Source organism: Ruditapes philippinarum, unplaced genomic scaffold (genome assembly GCF_026571515.1).
Source record: "Ruditapes philippinarum isolate M1 unplaced genomic scaffold, ASM2657151v2 ctg5176_1_1_1_1, whole genome shotgun sequence".
Taxonomy (NCBI): domain Eukaryota; kingdom Metazoa; phylum Mollusca; class Bivalvia; order Venerida; family Veneridae; genus Ruditapes; species Ruditapes philippinarum.
The window spans coordinates 233,989-257,093 of record NW_026857771.1 but is presented as its reverse complement, the minus strand read 5'-3'; the positions used below and the strand labels follow the sequence as shown (position 1 = coordinate 257,093).

The 23,105-nt window shown below is 33.3% G+C and overlaps 1 protein-coding gene across 1 annotated transcript; it reads left to right on the top strand.

Moving 5' to 3' along the window:
- The first annotated feature begins 4,870 nt into the window (after nucleotides 1–4,870).
- Nucleotides 4,871–23,004, top strand: LOC132750970 (DNA topoisomerase 3-beta-1-like). The gene is made up of 17 exons (XM_060741063.1): nucleotides 4,871–5,198; nucleotides 7,929–8,006; nucleotides 8,717–8,833; nucleotides 10,018–10,185; nucleotides 10,443–10,577; nucleotides 11,325–11,440; nucleotides 11,752–11,843; nucleotides 12,639–12,747; nucleotides 13,125–13,208; nucleotides 13,640–13,760; nucleotides 15,172–15,354; nucleotides 17,668–17,877; nucleotides 18,642–18,859; nucleotides 19,273–19,453; nucleotides 20,088–20,287; nucleotides 21,451–21,556; nucleotides 22,015–23,004. Exons 1-17 carry the CDS (start codon nucleotides 4,959–4,961, stop codon nucleotides 22,237–22,239), a joined length of 2,583 nt encoding a protein of 860 aa, XP_060597046.1. The 5' UTR covers nucleotides 4,871–4,958; the 3' UTR covers nucleotides 22,240–23,004.
- The last annotated feature ends 101 nt before the right edge of the window (nucleotides 23,005–23,105 follow it).

Sequence of the window (23,105 nt, the reverse complement as noted above, 5' to 3'; positions counted from 1 at the left end):
TTTGCAACATTAAAATAGCGTACTTGATTTGATTGTTTTGCACGTGCTGTTTGGCGCTACATTGTGACGTCACGTAAACAACACTTTAAACGTCTGTACAGCGTTAACGACTGAATTAAAGATATTGGTGTTCGGATTCATTTTCTTAGTTAGACCATTTTCTTTCATTCTAGATAGTTTTCACAACAAAATTCGACAAAAAATTGTTTTTATTTATCAGATTTTAAATCAAAATGGCACCCTCAATGTGAAAATACACAGGGAGATAATAAGAACAGCGAGTGCATTGTTGTAGAATGATGCACGCTTCGGGCCTTCTTTGTTTATATAGAAAAAATTCCGATAGTGTTAGAATTATAGATTACCTCACCAAGACGTTGAATTGCGTTTAAATAAAAGACTCAGTAGATCTAAATATAACTCGATCATGCACTAATATGTGATTCGGTCACGATCTTTTGGTAAGCAGGACCGCCCTTTGGAGACGGAATACTACTACATTAACCATATTTTTTTGTATAAAACTATTTAAGACAAAAACCAATTATAAAAGAAACTAACTTTTGCGTCTTGAAAAAGAATTGAAACGGAACAATTTCGTTTATAATTTATTTCTTCCTTCGACTTACGTTTTACCGAAGTACTTAAAATAGCTTAGATTTCCGTAATATTACTTTGTCAGACGGAATCGCCCGAATTGTCACGATTGCAATCGGAACTGCCTCGGCTATTATCATTAATCCGAAGAGTGACGGAAAGAGCCGAAAAGTTGCGATTGACACGATTGCAGCGGAAACATAGATTGGTTTCCCGTTCAATCATGCACTTACACATGTAAGCAGGAAACCACCTAACCGGAACAACTTTTCCAAAACAAATGACTTGCCAAAAATATTACAGAACATATCGTTTAATATGAAAAAGGCAAAGCCTCAAAGCGAGCTCGATGTACTTTTAACGTGAAATAGTATGAAATAATCGCTCATTTTTATTTCAAATGCAGTGACGAGTGCGTGTGACGTTACACGTACTGTGTTAAATATGGCTCCGCCCCTGTCGTTAAATGAATAACGAGTTTTGAAAACGTTGATAAAACTTTGTTTATTTTATTTCACTCTATAATTTTTCAAGCGAAATAAAGATTATTAAAAGTGAAATAAATGTAAAACTTAAAACGTTTGCGACATTAAAATAGCGTACTTGATTTGTTTGTTTTGCACGTGCTGTTTGGCGCTACATTGTGACGTCACGTAAACAATACTTTAAACGTCTGTACAGCGTTAACGACTGAATAAAAGATATTGGTGTTCGGATTCATTTCCTTAGTTAGACCATTTTCTTTCATTCTAGATGGTTTTCACAACAAAATTCGACAAAAAATTGTTTTAATTTATCAGATTTTTCAAACAAAATGGCGCCTTCAATTTTCATTTTACATTTCTGTTCGATATTTTATCGACAGCTTCCGTTATTCTGGTTTCCTGTCCAATTATGGTTCCCATAGACGTGCGCGGGTGACCAGTCTACACATCCGTTTTCAGTCAGAATTCCTCAGTTTTTATCGTTATCTTTAAATTCGAAAGGTTGCGATGTGTCCAATTCGGTACTTCGAACGAAAGTTTTCTAAACCATCACTTAGCAGGTACTCGCGTTACCGTAAAGCTCGCTTTGCGAGCAGGCCCTTCGGGCCAGCTCGTCGAGCTCGCTATTAGACATAATTTATCAAGATCATCTATACATGGGGTATGGCTAAAATACGAAAGTGATTTTTTTTCTGACGAAAGTGAGCGAGAGAGAATTAAATAATAGTAAATATAGCATTTAAATAGAATTTTATATTGATAATGCAGTTTGTAGATATATGTAATCTAAATTGAATAATATTCCTTTTCAAAAATAATCATTAAAATTTCCATTCAGACATTTTCCTTTCTCTCACAGTGAACAATAATATTAAAAAGGTAAGTGACTTACGAAATATTCTGAATTTTATTCTGTACTTATAAATGAAATATTGAGAGTTAGTGATGAAATACATGGTTATTTTCATTTTTCCGTACTTTCATTCTTATTAATGTGTCTTAATTTATTTTCCACTGCAGTGTAACATATTTTCAGTATTATCATCGATGTCTTGCCGAACTACTTCCTAATAAATTTAGCCAAAACACAAAAATTAAGAGGTAGTCTCTCAAATTGAAATTCCAAAAAGAGAAAAATGTATATAATAAACAGCCAATTCAAGTTTTTTCTATAATACAGGACTTCTCTCCACCTTGTGATATGAAAATAATCATATTTCACTCGCAGCAACCCCGACTGTATATATAGAAAAAAAAAATATCCTCTATATACCATTTACATAGAATTTTATATTGATATTGCAGATTTAAAAGTATTTTAATAAAATTATCTTTATTTTAAAAAATAACCATATTGATGATTTAATTTCCATTTATTTGCATACTTTCTATATACAAGTTAAGAGATTTTCCTTTCGCTCACAGTGAACAGAATATGGTAAACAAGATCAACAAGTAAAATGGTTTCCTGCGGGGAACATTTTTAATGAGATAAAGATATTTCATTTAACTATTTTCAACATATTTTTTTTTTTTTTTGGGGGGGGGGGAATAAATAAACGTTTGTATCAGGAATATAGTTGACAATAATCGATCAATATAAAAGACTGGCGACCGTTGATGACCGGAGAAGGTTGAACATAAAACAATTATTTCTTTTTAAGAAAATGATTAAATAGGGCTAACATTTTATGAATTATTCCGAGCAAAAAAATAATGTAAACACACAAGTTTACGAAGAAAATATCTCTATTTATTATGGCAGATGCCACTACGAATATTTTAATTTTGTAGATTTTCAGTATAAACAATTTATTGTTTGTAAAATTTGAGATACATATTAAAGAAACATTGATAATTTTCACATCATTCAAGTTTTTCCACCTTAAACGATAAAATGATAATAGAAAATTAGAAATATCATGTAACAGTTTTTTGTTCTTAATTATGTGTAATTCTGACTAATTCCCTAGAGGTAAATCCGTAACGTACCGGCAAACGATATTTAGCCAGGTTTTCAAAAAGGTCAATTAACCAATCATGTACGGTTTACAGATCACATGCTCCTCCATGTACCGAAAACAGGTCACGTGCTCCTCCATGCCTCAAAAGTTAAACGCGTACCAATACCCTGCGGTCTCCAAACCGCAGGGAATAAGGAAAGGCGGCGTTCAGTGAACGCAACCCCACACGACCTAGCAAAAAGTACCAGTAGCCAGGAACCCAGGATGGCCAGAAACCAGGACAGGGCACGGGGCAGAGCACGGACAGGATAATCACTAAATAATACATGAAAGCAAATAATAGTGACCAATAAAGACATAAATGCAATTGATTGATTAATAGACTTACAACGGAAAGGGCAAAATTAAAAAGATAAAACTAGGGGCAAAAGGGAAGATACTTACCGTTTACGAGAAAATAACAAGGGGTACACAAGGGACACAAACAAAAGTGTCACCAAAACAGTACAAGAACGGCATCAATGTAGACCACAACGATATTCGAAATCCGGGTTTTAGTATTACCAATAAAGCTGAGGGACAAGCTGTTAAACTGAGCCTGCAATTTCGTGAAAATAATATCACAATGTACATGCTTTTTACATAAAGTTATTAAATATAAATATAACAACATATTTGTTTACTTGATTTTTACGAATCAAAATAAAACTAATTAACACAACTTGACATTAACTGCTAATAATAACAGCTCCTTCCATAGGCCAAAATAAAAAGCATTCCATAAGAGACGACGCCGCTCACCGGCGTCGCCAATGAAACAACAGACATACATCTTAGGAACACGGTCAGCAGCATAAGCACTGCTGGGGAGTTTAAAAACCGGTTAATGGTGCACCAAACCTCACTCTTAGCCCCACCATGTTCCTATACACGTGACAGTGTAAATAAAATAATCTCCGCCAAGTGAAATTCTAACAGTTGTCATGGTTACAGAAGATGATTTTTTATATCAATATTGCAGTTTGTGAACGCATACTATCAAAAATAAGTAATGTTTATTTTCAATAATTGTTAATTATGTTAATTAAATCTCCGTTTTTTTTGCATACTTTCATATATACGTGGGTACAATGTCAGAGATCTTCCTTTTGTTCACAGTAAACACTACGAAAATGACTTTTTAAGTATTCAATGTAGCGTTTTAATAGAAGTTTATATTGATATTGCAGTTTGTAGACATAATAATTAGACAAAAATGAATAATAATTATTTTCAACATTAAAGAATCATCACGATCATTTAATCTTCATTTATTTGCATTATTTCTAGATACAATTTCAGTCATTTTCCTTTTGCTCAGAGTGAACAAGACGAAAGTGACTTTTAACATATCAGATTTAGTGTTTAAATTTAATTCTCTATCAATATGTACCCATAAAATGAGATATGACTAGATTCTTAATAATAACCGAAATATGTGCTTCATTTACGAAATTTCTTGTAGACTAATGATACAATATTATACTTATTATTTGCATGTTGTAATTATTTCTTTACAAACAAAGCAAGGTTTTTAAAATGTGATTTGTTTTTACAACAGTATTCATAAGATCTTCAAACAATGTATTAGGATACCTATGATAATACGATTTGATAATTTTACGTCTACTATTAACAAAATGTGAACAATAAAAACAATAGTGAATTTAGTCACCCACTTGGTTTGACTCTACTTGCTCATTAATAATCTTTTTGTTTCTATATTTTCTTTGGGCAATAAATTGAAAATCTTAATCATTTCAGCGCAGTAAGTTTTTAAAGCGCTTTCCGATAATGATGAAAATTTATGTGACAAATTATTTTGTTTAGAAAAAACTTATTTATTTCATTAACTTGAGTCAAATTCTCCATAATGCGCACCGTTTTAATGGTGGCTGAAAAGCCATCTTTGGCACAGTCAATTGCCAAAATCCTGTCAAATGGAAATATGACATCAAGAAAAGGATCAAACGGTGCATGCTCTGTGCACGAATACAGAGCTAGGTTTGCACCCATCAATGATACTGCTACGTTTAAAATGACATCTGTGTGTGGACATGTATTTGGATTGGACTTTATTGGAAAATACAACAACTGGGATAAAGTTGATCCGGTAAATTCATAACATGATTGTTTAACCCATTACTTCATGAGCATTTTGTGAAAAATGGCTGTTTTCATTGAAAAGTCTCCCGTTACAAGTTCAAATTGCTATAATACTATAAAAACTGCTTCAACACTAATCAAACTTGGCACAAATGTTGACTGGACCATTGCCCTTGCAACAACATGCTCAGGCTTAAATTTTCTGTTACCATGACAACGAGGGGACATCTCAAAATTGCCAAAAATCACTATTTTGCGTTGATTTTTTCCATCAAAATTTATTTCAAAGTGCTGCAACTTCTCAATGGATTGAGATAGAGTCAAATGCTTTTCAGCGTTGGTTACACGTTACCTTATGATCAATCTGGGGTCATTTACAGCCTCTCGCAAGTCCAAAATTTTCTTGGCGATGAGGGGGACTCCGCCCCCTTCTATCCCCCCAAACAGAAGGGGGCACATCCCCCTTCTGACAACCCCCTGATGTATCTTTTGGTTGGGGGGCCGCGCCGAAAAAGAGGTCACTTTTTTTAACAACATTTCTCAAACAAAAACAAGTGTTTGGGGTCTAAATAAGGCATTTTTTCATCATTTGAGACAACAAAAAGGGGGGGGGGGTGAAAAAAGGCGTTAAAAGGCGTGTATATGAAGTAATGGGTTAATGTGTAGGACTTCATGATCAGTGCAAGTCAACACGCAAACAGGACGTTTCGGCCCGAAACCAAATCGGCCCTATGCAAAAATCGGCCCCTAGACGTTTCGGCCCTTTTTTATTACAGTTTTGTTTAAGTATTAACGGTATTTTTATACTTAAAATCGTTAAAAATTGTTGTACATTGATTGATTGATGGCACACAAACAATTAATGAATTATGACATATTAATCCTTGATTGATAATCCATTATAGATCTATCAATCACTATTTAGATAAATGCTTTTTTCAAGGTGTAACAATAAATACAACTAAATAAAGACACTTAATCGTTATTTTATAATTTATATAAAACAGTTGACAAATGCAAAAACTTTTTGATTAACAAAATTAATTACAAATATACTTCAAAAATCATTATCTTTTGATCTCTATTAATCATTTAGCTAACACTTTAGATATATGTTTTTTTCAAGGTTTAACAAATTAATTATTTATAGCGTATTGCTAATTAGCCGTTAGTAATATCAAAGATTTTTTTAACTTATGACTTGATATAATTTCTTGATAATATATGCTCTGATTGAAAATCTATCACTTTTCTTGTAAAAAATGTTTGGGTTTTTTTAATTTAAAAAATGAATGTTTACAAAGTATTATTTGTTTTATCTGATAATTTTTTAACTGTTATGTGTTGTATTGTATTGCTAAAACTCGTCACTTACTATTACTTTAGTAGTTGTTGATAATAAATGTTTGTACTGTTCTGTGTCTTGCTTTTTAATTGTTCAAATTGGAAAAAAAACTTGTTGATAATAAGCAGATAACATATGTTTCAGTGTTCGTGTACTATGTTTTGTTTAATAAAGTTTATGTTCTGTTCTGTTTGTTTTGATTACTACTTAAAAAAAACTTGTTGATAATAAGCAGATAACATATGTTTCAGTGTTTGTGTACTATATGTTTTGTTTAATAAAGTTTATGTTCTGTTTGTTTTGATTACTTCTAACTAAATATGGGGCCGATTTGCGATTTGGTAAAGGGCCGAAACGTCCAGGGCCGAAATGTCTTGGGTAATTTGGGGCCGATATGTCTTGGGGCAGAAATGACTCGAAATCGTCAACACTGACCCCAGTTAACCTGGCACAAGATTAATCAATCCAGCTCAAAGTTAATATCTGATCAGATCACCTCATCCCATAGCCAACTCATCCCCTTATTTGGTCAACTTATCCCCAAGTTTTGGTCAACTTGTCTTCAACGAGTCAACTCGTCCCTAATATGGTCAACTAGTCACTTAAATGTTTTAAATCAGTGTCTTTAAATACTTCTTTTAAGTAAGAAAATGATTTCGAATACACTAATGAACAAAAAAATGATTTACATCAAACTCAAAGACACCCTACAACTAAAAAAATGGTTTTATTAGTAGGCCTTGTCTTTGTTATTTGATTGCTCCAAACTATTTAAATAACTTTTGAATAAACACATTGGTCAGTTGTCACGCATAATTATTGACATTAAAGCCTTAACTGGTGCAATTAAATTTGCTGCATTGACCAACTAAAATTTGTGTGGGGCAGCACTGACTAAATTTGAGATGGCATTGACCAATTTTTTGGGCTGGGTTGACTTGGGGCCATTTGACTGTAACTCATCATGATTCGTTACCCTAAGCATTTTTACAATGGTAGTGTGATACACTATTTTTTCTTGCAATCCAAGTGTTCTATGTTGATAAATTTGACAGGTACATAAAATTAACATTGATGTTAAATATATACAATTATTTTGTTTTTGTTTTTATGTTTGTTTTTTTTCCTGTTTGAACATGATCATCTGATAAGACTATGTGATATACATGTAATTATAAATCTTTCTTTTTTTAAGAATGTGGAACAATGCAAATGATGTTTCCTAAATATATTTTAGTTAAAGATAAGAAATTATTTATTTGTTTAAGGAAAGCAATAAAAAAAGAAATTATTTATTTGTTTAAGAAAAGCAATAAAAATGCAATGCTAATTAGGCTTATTATTAGCCTGTTCAAATTCATTTCAAATTTTACTTATTACTTTTCTTTGCAGGTTGAACTTTTTCAAGCACAAACCCAGAAAAAAGAAGCAACAGAAAAGTTACACATGCCTTCCTTTCTTCAAAAAGAAGTAGGTTATACTCTATCTTATTTAACATTTTTCAGCAGTTTGACTTTTTATTAATCAATTTGTTAAAACTTTGTTTAGACACTGAGAATATTTAAACTTAAAAATAACTATTTCAATTCTATTTGAGGCTTAGAATTTTATACGTATTTCAAATTTGCAAGTTATTTTCTTTCACTTTGTCAAAACAACACATTAACCCTTAATGCCAATATTTCTTGTTTATATAAATGCTATCATTACATAGTCCAATCAGTTTTCACATCCATGCAGTCACACCAGGCTGTATATTATCGGTTGTGCAATATAAAGCTAATTGTTTTAATACTGAAATCGCTCTAGATAAATATGGACTGTTCCAAATTCAAAGCAGGGCAAGTCCATTAAATTTTAATCTTCTGGCCGTAACCGAATCGGCCCATGCTACCAGTGTAGATCAAGAATAGCTCAAAGATAGCACATCATTGCTGCCTGATCATGGTTCGCTATTCAGTCAGTATATTATTTAGAAATTTCCCTATAAAATGATGAATAGTTATGTCCTGATTGAACTTGGACAAGTCCTTTTAATATACATAGTATTTGGAATGGTAAGGCTGTAAGAGTTAAGAATTGAACATGACACTAGTCTTGGGGTAACATTTCTGAAAGTTACTTTTTATATGGGCTGAATGGTTGCTTCAGTGATAGTTCTATATGTGCTATGTTTTCAGGCACGAGGAATGGATTACCTTGTACTGTGGCTAGATTGTGACAAAGAGGGAGAAAATATCTGCTTTGAAGTAGTAGACTGTGTTAAAGGTGTGATGAACAGAAATGTGTCGGGATGTGTAAGTTTATATTATATATGATTTTGATCTTTTGCTAGAACATTTATGGACAGACAGATTTTGGGTGTAAGTTTGTATATGTAGAGCATGTGACTTAGATCTTTCCTAGAGTTACAAGGGACAGTTAGATTTTAGAATCTTGTTCTCATTCTTTGCTTAATTTGTATAAAGTTGGTCCATATTTTACTAGTGTTGTGTTAGTATAGGGTTAACGCACGTTTTTCCGTGTTATAACGTCTGCAGTGTCCCAAGGACCGGTAGGTGCCGAGCCCGGTAGGGCGAGGGCTCCAACAGTTCCGAGGGACTCTGCAGACTTTATAACACGAAATAAACGTGCGTTGACGCTATTATAGCATAAAATTTTAAAACAGATTCATGATGTCGATTTAATACAAAACACACACATTAAATCCTTGTGCTTGGACGGTATTTATCCAATTCTACATGTTTTACGTATGCGTTTTATTTTTCCAGGGCAAACATCTTGGAAATAAAAATGCTCTGAACCAAACAAATTTTTTTAATTTTAATTGATTTAACAAAGCTTAACAGTGGAGATTTATTAACTTAAGAAAAAAATACACATTAAATTACTCTACCCAAGACAAAACATGACCCTCAGAAATTCCTAGAATTATTTCTGATTGACGGTAGAAAAAAAGATCAATGACATCAGAATCTTTTCTTTTTTTTTTAAGCACACAAGTTTATAATAAAGTCAGGCACTAAACATTATTCTCTTAAAGAAATATAAAGAGCATTTATCAATATAAACATCATATAAACGTATTTCCAGCATAGTTACTTGAATGCTGCTCGCCGTTACTTATGCGATTGATGCCCTCGAATCAATAATTTCAATATAAATGCGCATGACTCTTTGGCAAACAATGTTTGTTTGTTTACTGGGCCCTGTATGTATTGCGCATAGGTAAAACTGGGCTATAACAAGAGCGCGTGACTATGTTAACACACGGTTTTGGTCTCGTTATAACATGGGCAAAAGATATCAAAATGAAAATACAGTACAGAAAAACTAAGCCAACAGTATAGAGCCTGGTCAGGTTACACAGACTGGCCAGAATTTAAGCAGGGTAAGGGTTAAAGAAAAAAAAACTATGCTTAATTATGTAGACAGCCTTGATTTTAAAATCAGTATAATGAAACTATGATAATATTTGCAGACTGTGTTCAGATCCCACTTCAGTGCAATTACTGATACAGATATTAGGAAGGCGATGAACAACCTTGGTGTGCCAAATGAGAACGAGGCTTTATCAGTGGATGCCAGGCAGGAGTTAGATCTTAGGATAGGATGTGCGTTTACACGATATCAGACCAAATACTTTCAGGTTTGTTTTGTGTTTTTATACTTCTTTAAAATCAAAAGGTGTTACAGACAATGTTTAAAATTATACAAAAATACTTATTTAGTGATATTTTTAGTGTATACAAAATTTATTTTACTTTGTGTTGGAAGCTACATGTGTATAAGCTTATAAACAAACTCAACTTCGTGATATCTTTGATGATTTAGTGCCTGAAAACAATTTTTTTCTGCCTGAAATGAATTTTCTTTATAGCACATTAACAAATTTTTACACTGTAGGGGAAGTATGGTGACCTGGACAGTACACTGATATCATATGGACCGTGTCAGACACCTACATTAGGGTTCTGTGTGGACAGACATGATAAGATACAGTCATTTAAACCTGAGCCTTACTGGATCATACAAGTACAGGTAAATATACACTTGAGTTGAAATATTCATTATCTAAACAGACTAAATGCGATAGAGACTTCCTTGGCTGAGTGGCAAATGTCTTTGACTTTAAATCACTTGCCCTTCATCGCTGTTGAATGAAGTCCCTCCTAGGACTTTGGATTCTTTCATATGGAAGCTATTCAGCTAGCTACCTGGTCACTCTTACTTGTATTGATTTGACTTTGAGAACAAGGGAGGTAACTTTTACTTGCGCAGTTTTAACTGAATAAACATGAATGATTGGTTCTTAAGATTTGATCATTTGCATAGCGAATGAATAAGAGTTAAAATTTGAATGGATTTATTGTGATAGTTACAACAAACTTAGTTCTTCTACTTTATAACCTATGTACAAGGAAGTGACTGCAGTGGTGTAGTATTGGTACGGTAGATGGTATGCCTCATATGTGGGAGGTTGGGGTTTCAATCTGTGACATTGTTACACTAAATACCACTACCAGCTTCCTTGCCTGGTACCTGGCACCAAGAGCATTGTTCTAGCAATAGTAAGCCTGGAGTCAGTAAAATGTTGGTGGTCAGGATATCTTATTAATGTGTTTATATATAAAAGCATCAGGGCATACTTTTGCTGCTTCAATATAGTTAAGTAAAACATATTGCAGTATTATGTACAAGGCAGGTAACTCTTACCTGTGCAGTTTCAAATTTTTATCAAAGGGAAGTAAATGTTACATCTTTGTACATGTTTTATTACATGTATAGGTGACATGTGAAGGAGCTGATAGGACGTTAAACCTAGACTGGGATAGAGTGAGGATATTTGATAAAGAAGTTGCTCAGATGTTTATGGGACTTATTAAGGCTTCAGATACTGCAAGGTGTGGTATTGTTTTAACATAAATAAAAACATTTACTGTACTTTTCTTCATATATGACATATGTCAGATCAAATAATACAAATGTGTGCTTGAAAACATAAAGGAATGGAAAATATCAAATGAAAAATGCTTTACTAATGTTGCCTTTGTTTATCAATTTAATTGGCGGAGATACTTAAATAAAAAGAACAGTGACATCTACATGTAGTCTGTAAAGAGTCTTTATTTGCAGATGTACATAGGCTATTTTCTTCTTTGTGCTTATTAACAAAGTCATGAGTCATGTTAGAATTTATTTTTACATATTTTAGAGTAACAGATATAACAAAGAAAGAGAAAACAAAGTCAAGACCACAAGCTCTGAATACAGTGGAGATGTTACGAGTTGCCAGTTCAGGATTAGGTATATATAAAGTCAATATTTTTCAAAGTCAAAGTTTCATAAGCTTGACTATTCGGAAAATAGGGAGAGATATTGTACTTACCCTGGCATCGGCATCACTGTCAAAATTTGGTTAAGTTTTTGTTTGCAAATTTGTATCTCCAAAGCTACTGAAGGGAGTGGGTTGAAACTTCACACACTTATTTGAGAGCGTAATTGGTCGATGTCCAAGACCCATAACTTTAACATGAATTTTGTTAAAATAATGACCCTTTTTGAATTTAGAAAATTAAATATTTTCACTTGTTTTACTATCAAACAAAGTGAATAGTTAAGCATGCTGTCCTGCTGACAGCTCTTGTTTATTAACAGATATGAGACTGATTTTATGCTTGTTTCTTTAGGTACAGAACAGATATTTTATTAAACTGACTAATTTGGGGTCAGGTAGGTTAAAAAATAAATAGTGTATGGTGTAAGTATTTTGTTTAAATTTTAAAAACTGCAAGTTATCTATCCAGCTGGATGGTTTGGTGCCTGTTTTAACAAGAAATAATTCACAGAGGTGCATGTCAAGCCGTACTTTGAGAATAAAAGCTTGGTAGTTTTTATATCACATTAAAATTGTTGGTGTGATTAAACAAAAATTTAAAGAATTAAAAAAAAATTAGTTTACCAAGCACCATACAATATATATTCTATATTTTCATGATAAATTTCATTGAAAAAAATATTACCTATGAGAAAAATTGTATACTTTAATGTTTATTGTATCTATAGGTACAAGATTAATTTGTTATTTTTGTCTTGTTTAAGGTATTGGTCCCCAGCAAACTATGCAGATAGCTGAGAGATTGTACACCCAGGGTTATATCAGTTATCCTAGAACAGAAACCACACAATACCCAGAGAACTTTGATCTTGTGTATGTAAATAACATTAATTTATTCCTAAAAATAAATTTTGAAACCAGTCTGAAAATACTGGCATCTGATTGGTTCAACAATATTTATATGAACTAATAGAAATGCTGTGATTTTGCAGACTGGTACAGGTGTCAAGGACATTAATTCTTCAGAATTTAGCCAGATGGTCCTTGTGTGTATTGATTTTGCTGCTAAAATTCTAGCTTTTTTATTGGATTTATTGCCCTCATCAGCACAATTTTTTTACTGGCAAAAATATTGATTTGTAACTGTTTTCTCACTCCAGTGAAAATAATTTGTTGGCTTGCTTTTCTTATATGGACTTAACTGAAATATAATAACATTTTCTAAAATCTATGATTCTGGTAAATTATAGGGGAACATTGAAACAACAACAGAATCATCCAGACTGGGGGAGTGCTGTCAGAGATTTGCTAAATGATGGAATACAGAAACCAAAGTAAGTACATGTATCTTTTATAATCAACTGATTATTCTTCTGTAAATTGAGATTCTGCATAGACAAATTAGTATCTAAGGTCTCAGCTTTTTCTCTCCATATATTAGTACAGTTATTGTGACTTAGTATTTTATCTGGAAGTCAAAATACTACTTTCTTGACATTTTTCTACTTTTACAACTAATAATTTCACATTCAGTGCTATTTTGTGGATGGACTGTTGAGCTGAGTGGGTGGACTAGTTTATTACAATTTAAAGCAGTTAATAAGAAATGCATGGCTTTATTGTCGAGCCGGCTTGCAGTGAGCTTGACTTAGTCGTCACTTTTCACTTTTGGTGGTTTGGTGTATGTGCGTCCATAAGTCTGTGCATCTATCTAGTTTTGTCCCGTCTGTATCTTGTATAACGGCATGGATGTCTTGTTTTTCAGGAAAGGTAATGATGTCGGGGACCATCCTCCTATTACACCAATGAAGTCAGCTACAGAGAGCGAGCTGGGACACGATGCCTTTAGACTGTATGATTACATCACTCGACATTTTATTGGCACTGTAAGATATTCTTTCAAGATTATTTTCTGTATTACTGGCATTTAGTAATAGAAAGAGCATCGAAACACGAGGCTATCTTATTTGTACGAAGGGGCGTAGCCTCTGAGTATAAATCAGATTGCCAAGTGTTTTGTATCATAGGCAAAAATAAATACACATTCCCTGTTGTAACAATATGAAACCCCAGAAAAAAATAACCAATGAACCAGCTTCTAAATGTGGCATTTCTATTGTTATTCCTTTCTCTGTCGTCACAAAAAGTAAACCCCAGAAAAAATGAGCCAATTAATGGGCATGCTCTGTAGTGCGGGTAACTAATACCTGCACGTCATTTAACGCACGTGTATACGATTTAACTTTGACACATTTTCAACAGAAAGGTCCCCAAACTATGATACAATAATGACATTGTCCATGCCACTTACATGCCTCCTGTGAAGAGATAGGTCAGTCTATGTATACATATACATGAAGTCTGACCTGACACTATAATGCAGACTGTTCAGTTTTGTATTTTAGTTTTGAAATCACTTAAACTAAAAATATATGTACTTATCCAAAGTCAAAGCAGGACAATTGTGTTATTAAAAGTTGGAAAGTCTTTCCTCTTAGATGAAAAAGCTTTTCCAAGTTCAAAGCAGGGAAACTTCACTGTATAAGTTCATGAGTTTTTAAACTTTTTAATGTATGTCATTTAGTGAAATAAAAAATATTCATTGCATTTACATCAACAAATAGAGGATCATGATATATTTCTTAAGTTATTTGTCTACCACTATCGATTCAAGTGAAATATGTGAAGTAGTTAAAGCAGTGACTTGTGGCCAGTGCTGATACATTATCCAAAAAACACTTGTTCTGTAAGTTTAAATAAGTAAGCAACTGAAACATTGTCATGTATTGGAGATGACCCAAAAAGACATCACATTATGTCATATTTTACAGATCTTACTTTGTTGTTGATACATGTATTCAATATGAACTTCTATTTGCACTAATATGGGTTTAGAGCTAAACAGTTATGTTATATCTTTTAAGTTACCATAGTGTTTACCAAACCGTAATTTTATAAAATTCCTTTATATCAATAACCCTTGCTGATTTTGCGACTTCATAAAAATGGTATTGCACTGCTGTGCATATATATTTATATTTTAATTTTATGTCTTTTGCTTTATTAACTTATACAAACAGCGTAAAGACGTGTCTATTGTTAGCTTTACACTATAGGAGCATCTATGAAAAATGATTCATTTTCACTTTAACCAGGCATTATTTTTTGGTATTTGATGAATAGAATATTATATTTTTGTAGATTCATTACTGAATTTATTGAACCTTCACTCATTCAATATCCTCTATATAATATTTATTTATTATTCATCATATAGATAATGATTATTTTGTACAGATAAGTCCAGACTGCAGATACTTGCAGACAGTTGTTTCATTTGAAGTGGGTGGAGAACATTTTACCTTCAGTGGTAAACAGCTGATAGATCCCGGCTACACTGCCCTGATGACCTGGCAGGCTCTGTCCAGTGATGAGAAAGTACCGGACTTAAAACGGGAACAACAGTGTCCAGTCAATGATGTAAATATCAGTTTCTTTCTGTTTTGTATGGAAAAAAGTTTACTGTTCTCAGCTGGAATCAAAATTGGTTAGATTTTGCTTTCAGTATTAGGTCTCTCTCCGCACCTGTGCAGTCTGACCAGGCTCTTTACTGTTGGTGGTGAAATATTGTACATTGTATTTTGATATTTAATTACTTTAATTTTGAATGAACTGTTCCAAATTAAAAACTGAGGCAAATCAGTTCTGAAGATTCAAAAGGTTAATGGTTAAAATGCAAACAATTTTTTTCCAAAATGATACTTTAGAAAAATTATTTCAAGTGCTCAATAAATGTTAAAATATTGGCAATCAATATGCATATCATATGTTGTGTACAAAATTTAACTGTAGTTAATATTTTTATTACCATATTTCTACCATGTTACCAATAGAGTAAGGGCTATTTTTAGCTCACCTGTCACAAAGTGACGGGGTGAGCTTTTGTGATCGCTTTTCGTCCGGCGTCCGTCCGTCCGTCTGTAAACTTTTACTTTAAATGACATCTCCTCATAAACCACTAAGCCAATTTCATCCAAACTTCACAGGAATGTTCCTTTGGTGGTCACCTTTAAAAATTGTTCAAAGAATTTAATTCCATGCAGAACTCTGGTTGCCATGGCAACCGAAAGAAAAAACTTTAAATATCTTCTTTTAAAAAACCATAAGAGCTAGAGCTTAGATATTTGGCATGAAACATCTTCTAGTGAGTGTCTACCAAGTTTGTTCAAATAAAAGCCCTGGGGTCAAAATTGGCCCCGCCCCGGGGGGTCATTGATTTTCCCTATATGCATATAGTAAAAACTTAAAAAATCTTCTTTTAAAGAACCCCAAAGAGCTAGAGGTAAGATATTTGGCATGAAACATGTTCTAATGGGTGTTACCAGTTTGTTCAAATAAAAGCCCTGGGGTCAAAATTGGCCCCGCCCCGGGGGTTATTGGATTTTCCCTATATGCATATAGTAAAAACTTAAAAAATCTTCTTTTTTAAAGAACTCAAAGAGCTATGGCTAAGATATTGAGCATCAAACATGTTCTAATAGGTGTCTACCAAGTTTGTTCAAATAAAAGCCCTGGGGTCAAAATTGGCCCCGCCCCAGGGGGTCATTGATTTTCCCTGTATGCATATAGTAAAAACTTAAAAAATCTTCTTTTAAAGAACCCAAAGAGCTAGAGCTAAGATATTTAGCATTGAAACATGTTCTAATGGGTGTCTACCAAGTTTGTTCAAATAAAAGCCCTGGGGTCAAAATTGGCCCCGCCCCGGGGTCATCCCTATATGCATATAGTAAAAACTTAAAAAATCTTCTTTTAAAGAACTCAAAAAGCTATGGCTAAGATATTGAGCATCAAACATGTTCTAATAGGTGTCTACCAAGTTTGTTCAAATAAAAGCCCTGGGGTCAAAATTGCCCGCCCCGGGGGTCATTGATTTCTTTATATGTGTTAGCAAAAACTTGAAAATCTTCTTTGAAAAAACCCAAATAGCTAGAGTTTTAGATATTAAGCATGAAACATCTTCTAGTAAGTGTCTACAATTTTTGTCAAAATAAAAGCCCTGGGGTCAAAACTGGCCCCGCCCCAGAGGTGTCATTGTTTATAACTAACTGGCCCTGCTCCAGGGGCCTATATACAGGTGAGCGACCTCAGGGCCATCATGGCCCTCTTGTTTTTTAATGTTTTAATGTTTTGACTCATTTGTTTCTGCGGATAGTAATGTAAAGTTAAATGCATCCACAGCCACCTACTCTCATTAAAGGTTGGCCCAGCTGGGAGTATAAGATGGTAACATCCTTGCTAACTGCCCCTGCACATTCTTTGCTATTTAAGTGCCAAAATAAAACTACCACACTGTGGCTTACTGAGAGCACTGTATTGCATTTGCGTTTCAATGATGATTTGTTTCATTTTTTGGATGATTAATGCCATTTATCCTGAACTGTTTTGTAACAGCGCTGCACATTTTGCTGTAATTATCAGTTGTATGAGAACAACTTGTATGTAACTTATATGCTAAGTACTGTCCTTAAATACTGTTTAAAGAAAAACCCACAAGTATTGTTGGGAATTGCGCTCATGTGCATGTGCCGTTAAATGATGCCAAAGTGTGTGTGACGTTAGAGAACGGCACTTCCTATGTTTTGTATTATGGAATGTAAGTAGTTTTGAATAGACATATAAAGCAGACACAAAGTGTTGTACATTGTTATCCGTAGCATAGTACCCTATCCAATACGTATACTGATGTCAAGTTTATAAGCCAATAATAATGGCATCTTTTGTTGTGATTACCAGGTTAAATTGTCAGAGAGACTAACCAGTCCACCGGACTACCTGACCGAGGCAGAGTTGATCACCCTCATGGAGAAGCATGGAATTGGAACTGATGCCAGTATACCAGTCCACATTAACAATATCTGTGAGAGAAATTACGTAACCATTCAGGCTGGGAGAAAATTGAAACCTACAACTCTTGGTGTGGTACTCGTTCATGGTTACCAGAAGGTGATGTTTGTTTGATTTACTCATTATTTGCTGGTTTACACACAGGGTCTTCTAGAAAAAAATGACACTCTATTTTAATGTCAAATTTCTCAAAAGTGAATGTAATATTCGTTATTTATTTAGATAATCTTGTCATACATTTTTGTGTTAAAGTACATTTTAAATGCTTTGATAGATTTTGGAGATTATGCTTATTATCTTTAATTTCCTCTTTACTCAGAAATAAATCTGGAAATAATCATTGTTGGATATTTAAATGTCATTTACTAACAGAAGCCCTTGTTTTTATGTTTCAAAACAAATGTATAATTCTGCAACTGTCATGCAAAATTATCAAAGTTAATCTGAATAGTACCATTTGATTTCAATCCAAGAAACATTATCCTATTTCGTCACTTGAAATTATTTAAAATTATACTTAGTATTGCATAAAACTTTATATGACAGTGTACTACTGTTCTTATTTCAAAATCAACTTGCAGTCACATAGTGAGATCAAACAAGCCTTATGCCTTTTTGATCACTTCAGGGACATTTCAAGTCACCATTCTTATTTTTGCTCTGAATATAATTATATCACGCCTTATTCTAGCCTTTGGAGTGTCTATGTCTGCTGGCACGGTCATACATTCTTTGGTCTTTCAGATATGCCCAAGACCTGCCTATATGACTGAAATAGTGTTGGGAAAAGGCGTAAAATCAAACAAACAAACAAAAATATGCCCAAGACAACAAGAACTATTAATTTCACCGTTTCGTTACAGATTGACGCAGATCTAGTCTTACCAACAATGCGTTCAGCAGTGGAGGAACAATTGAACCTGATCGCCCACGGCAAGGCCGACTATGAGGCAGTGCTACAACATGGCATCAGCATATTTCACCTCAAGTTCAAATATTTCGTACAGAATATTGCTGGAATGGATGAACTGTTTGAAGTCTCCTTCTCACCCCTTGCTGCATCAGGCAAACCTTTGTCAAGGTATAGCATTTAATTGTATAAGTCTTTCTGTAACTGATAGTTTTATTATCATTCAATCAAATTACAAAAACAAAAGACAAAGTTCATTGTATTTTAACTACTGAAATTACTTACTTATTTCAGAAAATTAAAATCTTGAAAATATTTCAAATTTTTAGCAGCATCTGCAGCACCCATAATTAAATGGTTGAAATTTTAAGATGTAATTATTTTTGTTAGAAAACTTTTTGTAGAAACTATAATAATAGCTGAAGATTATCCAGTTACCCTGTTAGTATATGTCTAGGTTAGATTGTGGGCTATAGCTGATACACTTGAAAGATAAACAGTGATGGACAAGGATGTAAAAAATACTGAATTTCTGTTCCAATATTTCAGTAAACTTTCTAAAAATCTTTCTCTGTTTATTACAGATGTGGTAAATGTCGAAGATTTATGAAGTTCATTCAGGCGAAGCCAAGTCGGCTCCATTGTTCTTCATGTGACGAGACGTATAATGTACCACAGAATGGTAACATTAAATTATACAAAGAACTAAAGTGTCCTCTCGATGATTTTGAATTGGTGCTTTGGACTACAGGAGCTAAGGGAAAGGTAAGGCAACTGTGATGTATATTTGATGTAGAGATAGAGCCCATTTTCAAATGTCTTTTTATAAGCCTTTTACTTTCTTAAGGGTCACAGTTATCAATGAATTCTATATCTTGACTTGAGAAATGTTCTTCCCAACTTGAATTTGAAATCTCTCCCTTGAAAATTAGAAATGTCTGCCCTGACTTGAATTAGAAATGTCTGTCCTGACTTAAATTAGAAATGTCTGCCCAGACTTAAATTAGAAATGTCTGCCCTGACTTAACCCTGACTTAAATTAGAAATCTCTGCCCTGACTTTAATTAGAAATGTCTGCCCTGACTTAACCCCGACTTAAATTAGAAATCTCTGCCCTGGCTTAAATTAGAAATCTCCACCCTGACATACATAAGAAATCTCTGCCCTGACTTTAATTAGAAATCTCTGCCCTGGCTTGACAGTGTTGCCACTGAAATTCTTGAAATCATGAATTTTCCATCTTGACATGAAGCAGTTGTCAAATATTTTTCCTTCTTCTCATCTGAATGATCATTATTTTGAAATCTTGGAGCAAATTTTGGAAAAATCTACATAAGTTAATTATTTTACAGACTTTTATGATTAATAATAATTCATATGGTGAAAATATTTTTTGCAGACCTACCCGCTATGCCCATACTGCTTCAACAACCCACCGTTCAAAGACATGAGAAAAGGTCAAGGTTGTAGCGAGTGTACACACCCTACATGCCAGCACTCTGTGGCTCATACAGGTGTGTCAGAGTGTGTAGAATGTGAGAATGGAATACTCGTTCTGGATGTGACATCAGGACCTAAATGGAGAATGGCGTGTAATAAGTATGTACAATGTTTATCTAGTTTTTGTATGTATGTACTTATTTTGAATATATTTTAATTGACCGATTGGTTAAGGTTACTGGCATCCAATCTGTTGCCCTTCGTTGCTGCCTTTGAGTGTCTTGCTCTTTGCTGCTTCTTTTTGACTTTAAGTTACTTAGCTATCAAGCACGCTCACAGTAGGTCAGTGGTTCTACTACAGTGCTGATTTATGCCTGAAATGATGCATGGAGAGGGAACTTCTTCAAGAGTCTTCTATCCACTAGTTTAGTTGGAAAGCTGCTATAAGACTTTTGCATGTTTGGAGACACTTACAACATAATCTGAACTGTTGATTAAAAATAGTGAAAGTTTTTTTCCTATTTGTTTCATCACGGATTTAAATTATAATTGTCAATTAAAGTCCGTGGTTTCATCTACAGATTATTTGTATTTCCTTTGTATAGTTAATTGTATAGTTTATACTATAGTTTATATTATAGTTCTGAGTCAGACATATATGGAAATATAGGCCTATAGGGTTAAATATGTAACTACTTGAACAAAAAAACAAACAACAGCATGATTTTTGTATCATAGTTATTGGACCTTTCTGTTGAGTTAAATCGTATACATATACATGCACAGTGCGTTAACTAAAGTGCAGGTATTAGTTACCTACACTCCAGGGCATGCCCATTGATTGGCTCATTTTTGCTGGAGTTTACTTATTGTGACCGAAGAGAAGGGAAAGCGACAGAAATATCATATTCAGATGCTCGTTCATTGGTTACTTTTTCCCGGGGTTTCATATTGTGACAACAGGGAATGTGTTTTTATAATTGACTATGATACAAAAGAGAAAGAACATCAAAACACTTGGCCATCTACGCCCCCTCTTACAAATCAGAAAGTCTTGTGTTTCGATGCTCTTTCTATTACATATCAGATGAGGAACATTTTAATATGCTTATTAATTGAAATCTTTTTAAAATCAGGTCTTAAAATGTTACGCTATAAAACATTAGATCTAAATTTGAGTAAGATTGCATTAATGGTAGACATGCATATTTTGAGAAATACATCATACTGTATTGTAACAAAGTTTTATTTGATGATGTTAATATTATGTATGATCAGTATTCTGGTCTAAAAATGGTCATGTTTGTATATTTTTCTTCTAGGTGCAATGTTGTCATAAACTTCTTTGAGAATGCTCATAAAGTCAGTTTATCGGAAGATTCTTGTGAAGATTGTGGATCCAACCTTATGGAGGTTGATTTTAGCAAGGTATCAAGTTGAGCCTTTTCATTATAATTCGGATTATCTGATCAGTGTCAGATTAGTAAGGTCAGGGTCTTTCAAATAGAATTTGATAGACCCTGGTATGGTAAAGTTGGATAGCTGATACACATGTTTGTAATCTTGCCAAAGTCAGTTTATTTTCCCCACAAATACATTTGTTATGCAACCATAATTTCAATATGTGAAGAAAAGTGTTATACATGAGTGATTTTTTTTTTTTTTTTTCATTAAAAATTTTGCCCATTCAATGTGTTGGATTAATCTGTAGTAAAAATTCAGTGAGTTATATTATTTTATCCTGGCAAAACTGACTTGATCATCTGTGAAGATAGAGAATCATTAAGAATAAAAATAAATATATTTGTAATAACCAATTTAAATTTTGTATTATATCTCTTGTACCATTAGTTTTATTAATGTAGATAACTACTTGAATGTTTCAGGGCAAGACACCGTTAGAAGATGGAAAAACAGAGCATACTGGTTGTGTTTTTTGTGACCCTATTTTGAAAAACTTAGTTGAGAAACACCATGCCAAAATGAGAGTACGGTCTGCTGGGGGAAGGGGTAGAGGAGGGCGTGGTCGAGGTAGGGGTGGGCGTGGCAGAGGAAGAGGGCGTGGCAAGCCAAAAGACAAAATGGCACAGCTTGCAGCTTATTTTGTATAGGAATAAGATAAATGTCATTATAATAACTTGTAGCTAGCCAAACAAAACATTAATACCTGATTACTTTTGCTCCGATATAGTGATTTATGAGGAGTATTTAGGCTGTGGTTCGTCGCCATCTCATAATATAAAATTTTATCAGCCACATTGGAAGGATGAAGCATCATACTATTATGACTTATTTTTTATAATGAGAAAAAAATTAACATTTCGTCACCTGAAAAACTATTTGTCGTAACAACCAGTTTTCATTTCTAGAGAAAAATGGGACTTAAAGTTTGAATTTGCATAAAAAATTTTATCTTTAAAGCTGTCTAACAAATTCAAAGGCTGACATTATAATGTATCTTAAACTGTATTTTGGTCATAGGTATATATGTCTTGTTTACTGATTTTGTGAGGAAGGAAAAGAACTTTTGAAATATTTTGACTATTAAACATACATGTTTAGGAATATAAGCTGGTGATTCAAAAAAGAATACTATATATATTTAATGCTTTATCTTAGTGGAAAACAGTTACTGAATTAATTTCAGACATACAAACACAGAAACAACACATTTTATTATTTTGAATTCACTGGAGAAATGATCACAATAATATGTTGTATAAGTTGAAGAGATAATAAAAAAAGAAAAAAAGGATCTTCACTTATATTAAATTTGACCCAATAGTATGACAACTCTTTTATATATTGTTAAGAGTAATTGTATCAAGGGTATTTTTGTATCAGCTTTTTATAATAAAAAGTCAACTTAGAATATATATATATTTGTTTGTTGTTAATTTTTAAGGTATTTTTCTGCAAAATTGAATTTCAAATAATTGAATTTTATTTTTGTTACTATAGACTTGCCATGAGTTTG

Excerpts from the sequence above, each read along its gene's own strand:
- LOC132750970 (XM_060741063.1), top strand. The coding sequence starts at position 4,959 with ATGCGCACCGTTTTAATGGTGGCTGAAAAGCCATCTTTGGCACAGTCA. Across the intron at positions 11,441-11,751 it reads AAGGCTTCAGATACTGCAAG|AGTAACAGATATAACAAAGA; the intron begins GTGTGGTATTGT and ends TACATATTTTAG. Across the intron at positions 13,209-13,639 it reads GATGGAATACAGAAACCAAA|GAAAGGTAATGATGTCGGGG; the intron begins GTAAGTACATGT and ends CTTGTTTTTCAG.